The 11919-nt window shown below is 37.8% G+C and overlaps 2 protein-coding genes and 1 non-coding gene across 3 annotated transcripts; 2 read left to right on the top strand and 1 right to left on the bottom strand.

Moving 5' to 3' along the window:
• Positions 1 to 395: 395 nt before the first annotated feature.
• Positions 396 to 1622, top strand: LOC110755120 (uncharacterized). The gene has a single exon (XM_021956287.2). The coding sequence runs from the start codon at positions 628 to 630 to the stop codon at positions 1510 to 1512; it is 885 nt and encodes a 294-aa protein (XP_021811979.2). The 5' UTR covers positions 396 to 627; the 3' UTR covers positions 1513 to 1622.
• A 1263-nt stretch (positions 1623 to 2885) lies between these two features.
• TRNAV-CAC (transfer RNA valine (anticodon CAC)) lies at positions 2886 to 2959 on the bottom strand. Its single transcript has one exon. It is a non-coding gene; the product is annotated as a tRNA-Val (tRNA).
• Positions 2960 to 5410: 2451 nt separating this feature from the next.
• Positions 5411 to 10364, top strand: LOC110755128 (uncharacterized). The gene is made up of 10 exons (XM_021956299.2): positions 5411 to 6021; positions 6159 to 6296; positions 6856 to 7044; positions 8251 to 8388; positions 8477 to 8598; positions 8751 to 8883; positions 9018 to 9147; positions 9278 to 9357; positions 9467 to 9601; positions 9734 to 10364. Exons 1-10 carry the CDS (start codon positions 5524 to 5526, stop codon positions 9965 to 9967), a joined length of 1797 nt encoding a protein of 598 aa, XP_021811991.2. The 5' UTR covers positions 5411 to 5523; the 3' UTR covers positions 9968 to 10364.
• The last annotated feature ends 1555 nt before the right edge of the window (positions 10365 to 11919 follow it).

Raw genomic sequence — 11919 nt, 5'->3', positions numbered from 1 at the left:
GGGCTGATAAATGTGCGCCTAGAGTTCAACGTTATTAAGGGATTTTCAATAAAGCAAAACATTTATATAAAAAAAAAAAAACTCTGGCGATTAATGTTAGGCACTTCAAATCTTATGCTCTTGTTGATCTTCACTGTTGTTAGCGTTAAACACATGAAAGCATAATCACTTAAACTACAAGTTCTGTGGCGTTTACTTTATCTTTAAAAGGTATACAGAGAAACGAAAGTATCCGTGAATTTACTATCTAGGTTTTCAACAATGTTGATTTTTGAATTGAAAATATCAATTTAATATACCAAAGTCACGAAATCAATCTCTAATGAAAAAAAAAAATAGTGAAATCAATTAATTGAATTTTGAGAGTTGAAGAACCTATATTTTAGCCCAGTGAAAAGGAGTTCGATCTGGTCTGAATGTTCATGAACTGTGAAAAACTCGCATCCCCTTTATAGTATGTTCATGGGCAGATGAAAAACTCGTCTGCTCTTCTAGTTTAGACTATCACTTGTATTCAAAAAGAAAGAAACCAACGAGTCAGCCACGGCACAGTGAGTCGCTGACCCACTCCGCACCCAACCCAACCCCAATATTATTCCGTAGCGAACTCTACCCCAAAATCTAGCCATGGACTCAATTAAACTCTCCTCCGCTACTAAGCTCCCCATTAAACGCAAAAACCCCGACCCCATCCCCAACCCCAACCCTAACCTTCTCCCCCCCACCCTCGAATCCACCGCCATATACGACTACAACGCCGTCGTTTTTTCCGCGGAAGATGGGCAGAGAACACCGCCGTTCAAGTACCACCGAATCTGGACCGAGCCCGACGAGCTTCTCTTCCTCCAAGGCCTCCTCGACTGCGTCTCAGATGGCTTCTCTTTCCCCAAAGACCTTCACCTCTTCTACGCTCGATTCTCCACCACCGTGTCTCAGCACTACACCAAATCCCAGCTCTCCGAGAAGCTCCGCCGCTTCCGGAAAAAGTTCCGAGTCGTCTCGGCTCGGCTCGCTCGCGGCCTCCACGAGTCGCAGCTTTCGCCGCATGATCGCGCTTTGTACGACCTCTCGAGTAAGCTTTGGAGCTCCGAGTGCTGGTCCACTTCGCCGTTTGGTAACAAAGCCAAGAGCGACGAGGGTGATGATAATTTAATGGTGAATCAGAATCAGAGTGTTTTGGATGATCTTTTTGTGGAAAATGATTATGGCGATGAGGTGAAGATGATCAATTTATCTAGGCCCATTGCTGGGCTGGCGGCGAAGACTGTTTTGGACGTGTTCGATCAGTCTTTGAATGAGGTTCGGATGGTTCTTGTTCAACATTTTCTGCTCTGCCCCGACCATGTTGGTTCGGTGTCGGACTTGGGCTCTGGCTCTGGCTCATGTTCCTCCAATGAGGGTAAGACTGCACTGGACTTGGAGCGGCAATGGCAGCTCCAACGGCTTGCTGAATTGGATGTATTGTCTCAGAGATTGAGGTTGGTTCTCGACAACACGATTCGGGGCCAATGAGTTTATCTAAGTAATTTGTATAGGAAATTGACATATGTAATGGAATTGCTCTTTCGAATTTTGTACATTTCCCCTCATAATATACAAGGATTAGGTTGACTTAAGTAAAATTTTGTGTTTATATATGTTCTAGGTTAGAGGCTGATTTCCTCTCAACAGAGGCATTCTTCGGATTCGTAGGGTTGTGTTTAGTTCCTTTAGTGATGGTGTGCTTGACGTGTCGTTAGAGATGATGGGAGACTTGGCATAGTGCAAAGCTGCCATCTTAGTTTTTTTAGTAGAGTGGCTCAGGCACGGAACTAGGAAGGGAAAGTGTGTTTTCTGTAGTTGACGATCATTTTTCTCAGGCAGAAGGTATCTTGCCATGTGCTTTAAGACTTGTGACCTTAACCAAATAAGCAGATCCCTTGGTGCTGATATTACCCTTTTGAATAAGAGGGCACCGTTTCCTTGGCTACAATGCGAGTTCGTCTGAAGGAGGCTTTTCATCTAAAACGAACCTAGATCAGTTAATTTCCCTACACACATTGTGTGCTTAAGGTTCCGGATGGTTCATATTTGAATACAAGAAGAAAATATTTGTTCTCTGACTCCATGGCTCATGTGTTCTAATTTGTGCATGAAACAAGATGGGACAATATCATTGCCACAAAATCACTTACAGAACTCCATCAGAAAAATTAGAGTAGGAAGTTTACGAAACCAAATTAGTTTCTATTCATACCATCAACTTTTTTTTCTTTCTCCTGCCCTAGTTTCTTGCATTCCAATTCAATGATGCATGCCTCTGAAAACATGGGTGAGCCATTGAGATTACTGTTATGCTTTTGAGCAGGACCAATTTTACTGTGCTTTTTTGTTGCGCCGATGCTATTGTTTGGGAGACCACAATAACAAAATGTTCAAATGATGAAGTGCAATTTGGGTGTGCAAAAAAATGGCATTGGCACAAATAATTATATCTTATCAGTACAGATTCTCTATTGTTCCTATAATCAGACTCACTTTTTCTTCTTTACATGCGCGACATTTCTGCACAAATTTCACGATGAATATATAGTATAGATAAGTAGGTTACATTTACAAAGAGGGTTGAGAGAGAGAGAGAGAGAGAGAGAGATAAAATCAAAATGAAAGAATAAGAGGTGAATTGAGAGTATGAGAATCTTTTGAAATAGTAGGACATTGGAGTTTTAAAAAAAGGGGAAAATATGTGCGTCCAAAGAGGAGCTAGCAGAACAATCGACAACTTTTAGGACAAGAAAGAGCATCTCGGTGGGGTATATATGTGGGGAGTGAAGCTAGTTGGCGGATGGCGACCAAGCTTGGCTAAGCCAGTCAAAAAAGATACTATTATTATAGCAGAAGCAAATTGTCTGAGCCCGGGTTCGAACCGGGGACCTCTAGTGTGTGAGACTAGCGTGATAACCGACTACACCACCCAGACATTCTTGTTAGAGATTACTCATTAATTCAATTTATACGCGACTTTACGTTCTACTAACATAGCTTTTTATTTTTTATTTTTAATACTAGTCATAGTCTAAACTACAAGATTATAGAGTTTCTCACACTCAAACATTTAGTTCCAATGTTCAAATCTGTGGTCTGTAAGTCAAGGTCCTTTTATCACTGGACTAGATCCCGTTTACATAAGGTAACTTATTCAATCATAACATATAGAGGTACGTTCAAATTCCAAACACAAAACGAGAGTATTAATAAGCAGCAAACTGTGAAAAACGAAATAGAAATGACTACAGAACACATTTGATTCTCACTTGGGCCAGCATGGTCCCTTCCTTCTCTAGTGCTTTAACCTTTGCTACTTTTCTTTTCTTTTCTTTTTTCTTCTTTTTGCTACTTGTTTGACATGCACCAAGCTTGAAACTGCACATTTAACAAGTGTCCCCAAAATAGCTTCTGCTTCTGCTCCAAGCAGACACCACAAGCAGAAGACAAGATACCATCCAAACTTTGAAAAAGTTGTTTGCGACTGCCTGCCCAAAGTAGAAGACAACACTTATCCATAACATGCAATGCAAAGCTACCCCCTGCACCTTTCTTTCGTAATAATGTGATCAAGTTTGCACCCACCACCACTTCTTCGCCGTCCGATCGGGGAAAGCAAAAAGATTGATGATTTTGATCACACATTAGATTAGAGACAAAGTTTATGTGGGGCCCGCGTATTAATTTGTGATGCTCTGCTCACTGTGAAGAAGAAGAGGATGAGGAGGACGACGAAGGATGTTGTCATTGGGGATTTGGGACAGCGATTGGCGATTAGCGTAATTTGCCAACTCAAAAAGTTGGCCCTCTTTGCTGTGGGCGGAGGGCCCCACCTCAAAACCAACAATACATTTTGTACATATATATATAAAAACGATATCCTCGTTCGTTCATGTGGGATCCGGTTTTATTCCCCTTTTTGCCCCTGAGGTCTTACTGCAATTACAAAGCTGCCATGAATCAAAGGGTTGGTAAAGTTGCTACCTATTTACAACTTGGTGGGTTGCACATTGTTTTCCATTATTCCGCTTATTTTGAAAAAATTCATCAAATCATATCACAAAACAATAATGGTAGTAGGTATTGGTTGAGGTTATTGATGAGTCAACCAATATGTCCAACCTTGTTCAAATCACACATTATGATTTGGGGTGTGAAGTCAAACAATGCCCAATCTTCAAAAACTATACACTATGGTTGATGAGGGCTAAAAGTCAAAACAATATATCTAATCCCATACGCTATGGTTGAGTCGCATATATGATGCGTGTGCAATGTAATAACAGTTGTATAAAGAAAACGTGAAGATTGAAATGCTTGAAAGTAGATCTTTCTAACCACACAAACTTATTGTACAATACATTTTGTATACCTTTTATTATTTATCAAGACATTAATAGTTGGGTAGCCAATGCCATTTTAATTTAGAAAGTGAGAAGGACCACCTTGGATCAGCATGAAGGAAATAATAATAATAATAAAAAGAATATCAGAGAAAAGAAACTAAATAATGAAATTCATGTTGTTCTCAAGTCCAAATACTTAATGTCCATATAAGATTTATATATAAAACATTCTTGCAAGATAGCTAACAATAAAAACCCACAATTTCGAAAGCAAAAAATATCCAAATTGGATACAATTGGACACATCTAGAAATGAGAACGGAAAGCAACATTTTAGATAAAGAAGTTGTCGGATAAAAGGCTATTGGATAAATAAGTTACCTAAAAACCAAATCTATTGTAAAAAAAACACAATTGGATTAATTCGATTTTAATCTGTTTTGAACACTCTAAAATTAGCATCCAATCCAATTGAAATTGAATTAAATTGATTTGGTCAGTTTGATTGGTTTGGATTGGATTTTGCACACTCATGTTGGGCTTAAAGGTGGCTGAACTTGTGCATTGCATTTTTTTTTTTTTTAGAAATATTTTTATTTACCACTTTAGTGTACCATTATCACTTTTCTCAATATTTGACACGTGTCTATGTGCCTAATCATAATTAACTTTTTACTTTGTATTTGTGGAACTATGATTATGCTCATAAACACGTGTCAAATTTGAGAAGGATGGTAATGATACACATTGAGTTAAAGAGATGAGCAAAAATATATATATTTTTCTTTTTGAATATTGCACTTGTATCAAATTGACACTTTAATTAGAGATATATATAAAATCTTTTTTGCGTTAAGACATTCAATAATTTTAGGAGATAAAGATCATTGATGCCATTGTAATCCTAAAACAACTCTTTTATCCGAAACGCATAATGGCATTTACGTTATATTGAGAGTGAAATAAGGCCAAACCCGTCAACACCATAAATAAAAATAAAACCCACGTGTCCTTTGACACCAAGTCCCTTTCGTTTCCTCCCTGTGTGATCTCGACAGTACTTCTTAACTCTCTCTCAGTCAAGAGTTTCGCAGCAGAGAGAGAGAGAGAGAGAGCGAAGCTAGAGAACGAGAGGGAGAGCAATTCCTGAAGCATGGACGAGAATTCAGCACTAATCGAATCAATTCTCAGAGAGCAAGAGGAGGAGGAGGCAGAAAGATATGGTAAGAAGGTGAACAATGAGCGGACCCAAAACGGCGACGCTTACGGCTGGCAAACGGTGTCGTATCAGAAGCGAAACCGAAAAGCCTCGTCCAAGGCACTTCCGGTGGACTCTAACGGTGATCTCCACATCGGAGCTTCCTCCGCCTCCGACGTGTTCCGGCCGATCGAGCTGCATTCCGAGGAGCGCCGTCGGAAATCTCTGGAGGTTCAGGCGGCCGCCGCTGCCGGAGATTCCGCCACCGGCGGATCGAAGCGGAATTCCGATGACGACGATGAGGATAGCGATGCTGAGGTGTCTGGGACTGTGGAAAATGGCGAGGTGAAGAAGGTGAAGACTAAGAAGCCGAAGAAGCCGAAGGTGACTGTGGCTGAGGCGGCTTCGAAGATCGACGCAGATCATCTTGGCGCTTTTCTCGCTGATATTACTGTGAGATGCTGATTGCTTCTGTTGTTTTTTCTTTTGGTAAATTGGGGATTTTGTAAAATGTTGTTATGGAAAATGGAAATGTGGCTTCTTTTTTGTTTTTCTATATTGTTTCTGATTTTATTTTGGGTGTTGGATAGGCTTCGTATGAAAAGCAACAAGACATACAGCTTATGCGTTTGGCGGATTATTTCGGTCGAGCATTTGCGTCCGTCAGTTCGGCTCAATTTCCATGGTTGAAGACGTTCAAGGAATCCACTGTGGCAAAGTTGGTTGATGTGAGTTTTTGCTTGTGTTTGGTTCATATATTCGATTTTGAATTTTTGTCTGAAAAAAAGAAAATGAAAAAAGGGCTTTAATAAAGCATCAAACTTTGGAGATATTGAAGAAAAGAAGGGCTTTTGATCGCATCCTGGTGTTTATCTGCTTATTCTGTGTATTGAATTTTACATGCATGTGGGTTTTGGATACAATGTGAGGGTAGCTTCACATTATCTGGTTCATACTCTCTGCTGATTTCTAAACCCCCATTTTCTTTCATATGGATATTATGGACGCTATGTTTGAGATTAGATGCATGTCATGTCTCATGATTGATGATTGTGACTACATGCATGTCGTGTCTCATGATTGATGATTGTGACTACATGCATGTCATGTCTCATGATGGATATGGTTACACCATTGGGTCTGTAGGCATATGATTTCACCTTTAATGGCTGATAATCAGTAAATTATATCTTCCTTTTTGTTTTGTTTATTTCTGGTTGGTGGAATTTATAAATATTTTTCACAGGGTCTCCTAATTTCTAATGACTATATTATTTGCCTAAGCAGATCCCTCTTTCTCATGTATCTGAAAATGTTTATAAGACATCAGTTGACTGGATCGGCCACTGCTCTACTGAAGCACTTGGATCCTTCGTGCTATGGTCATTGGACAGCATTCTTGCTGACCTTGCAAATCATCAAGGAGCAGCCAAGGGATCCAAAAAGGTGGCCCAGCAAGCACCTTCAAAGTCTCAGGTAACTTTGGATTGTAGCATGTATCAAATTCCCATTAAAGTGTCAGGTGGTGTTAAAACTTATTTGTGCCTGTTTTCTATGCCTTGGTGGTCTGTGGAAATTTGTATAAGGTGGATAAACTAATTACTACTGTAAACAGTTTGAGCCATTGATTTTAGCATAGATGGACTCTAGTGGCACATCTTAGGAAAGACATACAATATTAAAGAAAAATGACCTTGGCCATCTTTCTTATTGAAAACTATAGGAGCAGATTTGCTCTAAACTTTTCAATCCATATTTTTGAGAGATACATACTACACCACCCTTCGTAGGACTTTACCAGAATATCATGTCAAGTGAATATTTTGTAGAATTTGCGTAATTGTATATATAGCAAAACATAGTGTGGTATTGTTAGTGCTATGTGTGCTGGCATGATTCAATTTTTTTAACCCCTTGTTTCTAGAATTGATTTTATTTGAATTTGCTATTATTCTGTGTAATTATGACTATTCTTTGTTTTCTTCATTTTCATTCTTGTTTTCTTTTCAAGTAAGTTCCTTGTTCAGTGGCTGCATCCCAGAGGAGTCTTCTATGGGCTACAAGTATTAATGAACCTTCTTTAGTTATCATATAATCCCATTTCTATGGCTCATCCAACTTTGTTGCATATATCATCTGATGCCATGATTGGCTGTATGTTTGCCTAGTTTTGTCAATGCTTTGATTTGGAGCATCCATCGACGTTATCATGACAGTGTTTTATGATCCTCTGAGGTTTGTTTGATAGGGCTTCCAGACCTTTGTATGTGACTACATTTCCTCCCACTTTTATCTTCCTGCGCCCAGTGCCCTTGATAATTCATCATGTTCTACTAAATTTAGTTGAACTTGAAGATGGAACATTGTATAAATTTGGTATAGTTCTATCTTTCCTCTATCATGTTTTGAAGGCTGACTCAACTTTCAATGTGGAAAATTTGATATCTAATATTGGAAATAGTCATAGGAAGACAAGAGTCTTTTAAAATAGCACCAATGGGATTTCAGTTCATAACAACTGCCTACTGAATTATGTATGCAACAGTAAATAGTTTTTAAAGCTCCACACCTTTCCATAAGCTTCATTTTTTTTTCCTTACATTACATTGGTCAAAATTCTCACAGTTTAGATTATATATCCTCAAACAGAGTGAGTAATTAGATGTAACCTTGGAACTGCAGGTTGCCATATTCGTGGTTTTAGCAATGGTGTTGCGGCGAAAACCTGATGTATTGATTAACTTACTTCCAGTGATGAAGGAAAGTCCAAAATATCAAGGCCAAGATAAGCTTCCAATCACAGTGTGGTTGATTGCACAGGTAATTGTTTTTACCTAATGTTCCTAAAACAGTGGTTTGTTCTTTTCTAAAATATGAATTTTAACTAGGAAAAACTATGTTTATACAGGCTTCTCAAGGAGATCTGGTTGTGGGGTTGTACACCTGGGTTCATTTTCTCTTGCCTATATTGAGTAGCAAGTCAAGTAGTAATCCGCTGTCTAGAGACTTGATTTTGCAATCGGTGGAAAGGTTGGACACCATTTAGATTAACATAAGCTCTATTCCTTGATCTTACGTATGTACACGTCTGGCTTCCTTGTCACAGAGAGAGAACTATCTTCTTTTTTTTTTTCTTCTGGTAGTAATTCCTGTTTTTTTTTCCTCCGGGTGAATTATCTCAGAATTTTGTCTTCTCCGAAAGCTCGTCCTATTCTATTAAATGGTGCTGTCAGAAAGGGGGAGCACATAGTGCCACCATCAGCCCTTGATCTGTTGATGAGAGCTTCTTTTCCTGCACCTTCTGCCCGAGTTAAGGTGTGCCTCTTTTAGGAGCATTTGCAGAATTGCAAAATTTTCCATTTAAACATGCTAATCAAGCATAACCCCCACCCCCCTCTTACTCCCCTAAACCAAAAGATTAATGTCTGAAACATTTTGGCTTTGCTAAGGCAACTGAGAGGTTTGAAGCTGTTTATCCAACCTTGAAAGAGATTGCCCTTGCTGGTTCCCCGGGTAGCAAAACAATGAGGCAGGTCACACAGCAGATATTGAAATATTCAGTTAAAGCTGTTAAAGAAGGTAAAGCCAAGCACAAAGAAACTGATTTTCCTTTACAAGTATTTCCCCTTTCAAATTGTGTTTGGAAGTAAAAATAGTATGAATTTTGGCCTATTCTCTATTGGAGCTTGATGCATGGAGCATTTTGCAGGCATCCCTGATCTGTCTAAGGAAGCAAGTGACATTTTTATTTGGTGTTTGACACAAAACCCTGAATGTTACAGGCAATGGGTAAGCATTTGGATTATTGTTCTTTTACTTTTGCAAATGTTCATTAAAGGCATTGTACAAACAATTTTTTTTCATCAACTTGTCACTTCACTGTGAATATTTGGAACAGGACATGTTTTATCTGGAGAATCTTGATGCAAGTGTTGTTGTCCTGAAAAAGCTATCTGACGAGTGGAAGGAGCACGCCAGTAAACATACTTCTCTTGACCCCTTGAGGGAAACCTTAAAGAGTTTCAGGGAAAAGGTAATCATACCCAGATATTGAAGTGATTAACTTGGTCTTGTGATTTCATTTTTCATTTATTAATCCTGCCTTGCATGCCTTCTTTAACTATCAACTCTACTATAATGAACTTGATTTCCGTTTTGGGTATAGAATGATAAAGCATTGGCAGCAGGAGATGATTTTGCCCACCATTCACTGTTGAAGGATGCAGACAAATATTGCAAGCTGATTTTGGGACGATTATCTCAAGGGCATGGATGCATGAAAAGCATGGTGCTTGTGTCTGTTGCCCTGGCTGTGGGCGCTGCTATCATGTCACAAAACGTACAACCTGAGGACCTCAAGAAACTTGCAGCCATGTTCAACTTTCCCCCAACTCTGTAAATGGAGTTACTCACTGGTATTTGACGGCATAGCGTTTAAATTATGCCTGGCATAGGTCAGCTAAAAAAGGGTGGCCCATAACAGTATAGGCAGAGGATGAGTTGAAGTTCAGCGTTTGACCAACTTGTAACAGGTCTCAAGTGGAAGTAAAGGTATAAGCAGCCGCGAAGCCCATGTCCGGGTTGCTATTTCACAGGGTGTTTGGCTTATCTAGTTTTCAGTGTCAATGTGTTGAGTGGGTTGTTTTCCTTTTCAAGGGACTAAGTTATAGTGGCTTGTGTTTTCGGGTTTTCTTGTTATATTTTCTCATAGTCTAATAAGTCTGTTAAAATGTGGACATGGAAAATGGTCATAAAAAGGTGGAAATGAATGATGGAATAAGTGCTTGAAAGAAAAAGTGCATCTTTTTTTTCTTTTATCATTGTATTTTAACTTTTGACCCTTACCAAATCACTTTATGGGTGACAAAGAATCTTCTCTCAAGTTCCTAACGTTACGATTCCTTGTCTGTCCTGATTGATAATTTTGGTTTGGCAGGGTCACATATAACGTGATGGTAAGGGTCACATGAAATAAGTTTTGTTCTTTTCATATTATTGGTGCTTAGTTTCGGCTGAATTTAAGCGGTTCCTTTCACGTTAACCAGGAACCATGTTAGCAGTTGAAGTTAGAAACCAGAATAACATATGTTAATACTAGTACCAATACAAAATTAGGGTTCAAATACTAATCACAGATTGGCTGCCGAAAAGGAACCCTACAACATGTCATTAAACTATGTTTAAACTATAGTGGACTGTTGATAGACCCAAAAAAAAAACCATATTTTGAATATTTATTTTATACAAGCGATATTCCACTTTAAATTATTTATACTTTGAATATTTATTTTATACAAGCGATATTCTACTTTAAATTATTTAAACTACGGCGAGAGGAATTCGAACTCTGTGCAGAGTTGCGATGAGTATATCCGCTCTAGCTAACTTGGCTAAGCTCATAAATGCAGTTATGCCTTTATTCATTATTGATTATCTTGATTTGGCCTTTGTTCTTGATCTTGATATCTTCTTTAATATGCTTGATTGATTCTATTAACATTTGCTTAATACTAATGTCATATATCTGCAAGGAACTTATAAAAAATAAAAAAAATAAAAAAGCAGCGAATTGGATACCTCTTCTTGTGGTGCATCACCCACGATTACAAAATGATGATGCGAACCACTTTTCTTCTTCCTTTTTTAAATATTATTTATATTTATTTGGGCTTGTCCGATATAGGTCCCTACAATTTCTATTTCCTATACATATACTCATCATTCTATAAATCTATGTGTAAAACCCAATTTCAAACTTAAATGACCAGTAGGATATAATAAGTCATAGTATTCCTATGTTTTTACATCCTTGCCATCAGACTTCATATTTTATTTATAATTTATTCCAAGCATTTCATTAACTGCCATAATTGTAATTAAAACTCCCTATTAATAGCATAGCAATCACCCCATTTCTTTTGGTTGCCATTCCCTCTAACACATCGCCCCCTAAAATTGCAAACCAAAAAATAAATATGTAAATTACATATCCAATAATATACATATGAAAAATATAAATATAAATATATATGTATAAAAATATAGGTATATTATTTACCAAAAAAAATAACAAAAATAGGTCAGTTACTTTGTAATTGAAATTTCCGTACATTTTTCATAAATTAAAAATAGGTACACAATAATTTATAGAAAATAGGTATGTCGTATAATTGAAATTTATGCACATTTTTTTTATAAATTAAAAATAGGTACATCATTTAGAAGAAAAAAAATAAGTTCATTATACTAGGTAAATTGTTTTACTAGGTATACATTATTAGAGAAAAAAAATAGGTACATTATTTAGAGAAAAAAATAGATACAAAATTTAGCAAAAAAATAGGTTCATTA

This window comes from Prunus avium, chromosome 3 (assembly GCF_965620075.1).
Source record: "Prunus avium chromosome 3, drPruAviu1.hap1.1, whole genome shotgun sequence".
In the NCBI taxonomy this organism is placed as follows: Eukaryota; Viridiplantae; Streptophyta; class Magnoliopsida; order Rosales; family Rosaceae; genus Prunus; species Prunus avium.
The sequence above is the reverse complement of the archived record's forward strand: the minus strand, read 5'-3'. Positions and strand labels throughout refer to the sequence as shown.

What these genes read in the sequence shown, in the direction of transcription:
- LOC110755120 (XM_021956287.2), top strand. Translation starts at nt 628, where the DNA reads ATGGACTCAATTAAACTCTCCTCCGCTACTAAGCTCCCCATTAAACGC.
- LOC110755128 (XM_021956299.2), top strand. Translation starts at nt 5,524, where the DNA reads ATGGACGAGAATTCAGCACTAATCGAATCAATTCTCAGAGAGCAAGAG. An exon ending in AAGCACCTTCAAAGTCTCAG is followed by an intron (nt 7,045 to 8,250) that starts GTAACTTTGGAT and finishes TTGGAACTGCAG; the next exon opens with GTTGCCATATTCGTGGTTTT. An exon ending in CACCTTCTGCCCGAGTTAAG is followed by an intron (nt 8,884 to 9,017) that starts GTGTGCCTCTTT and finishes GGCTTTGCTAAG; the next exon opens with GCAACTGAGAGGTTTGAAGC.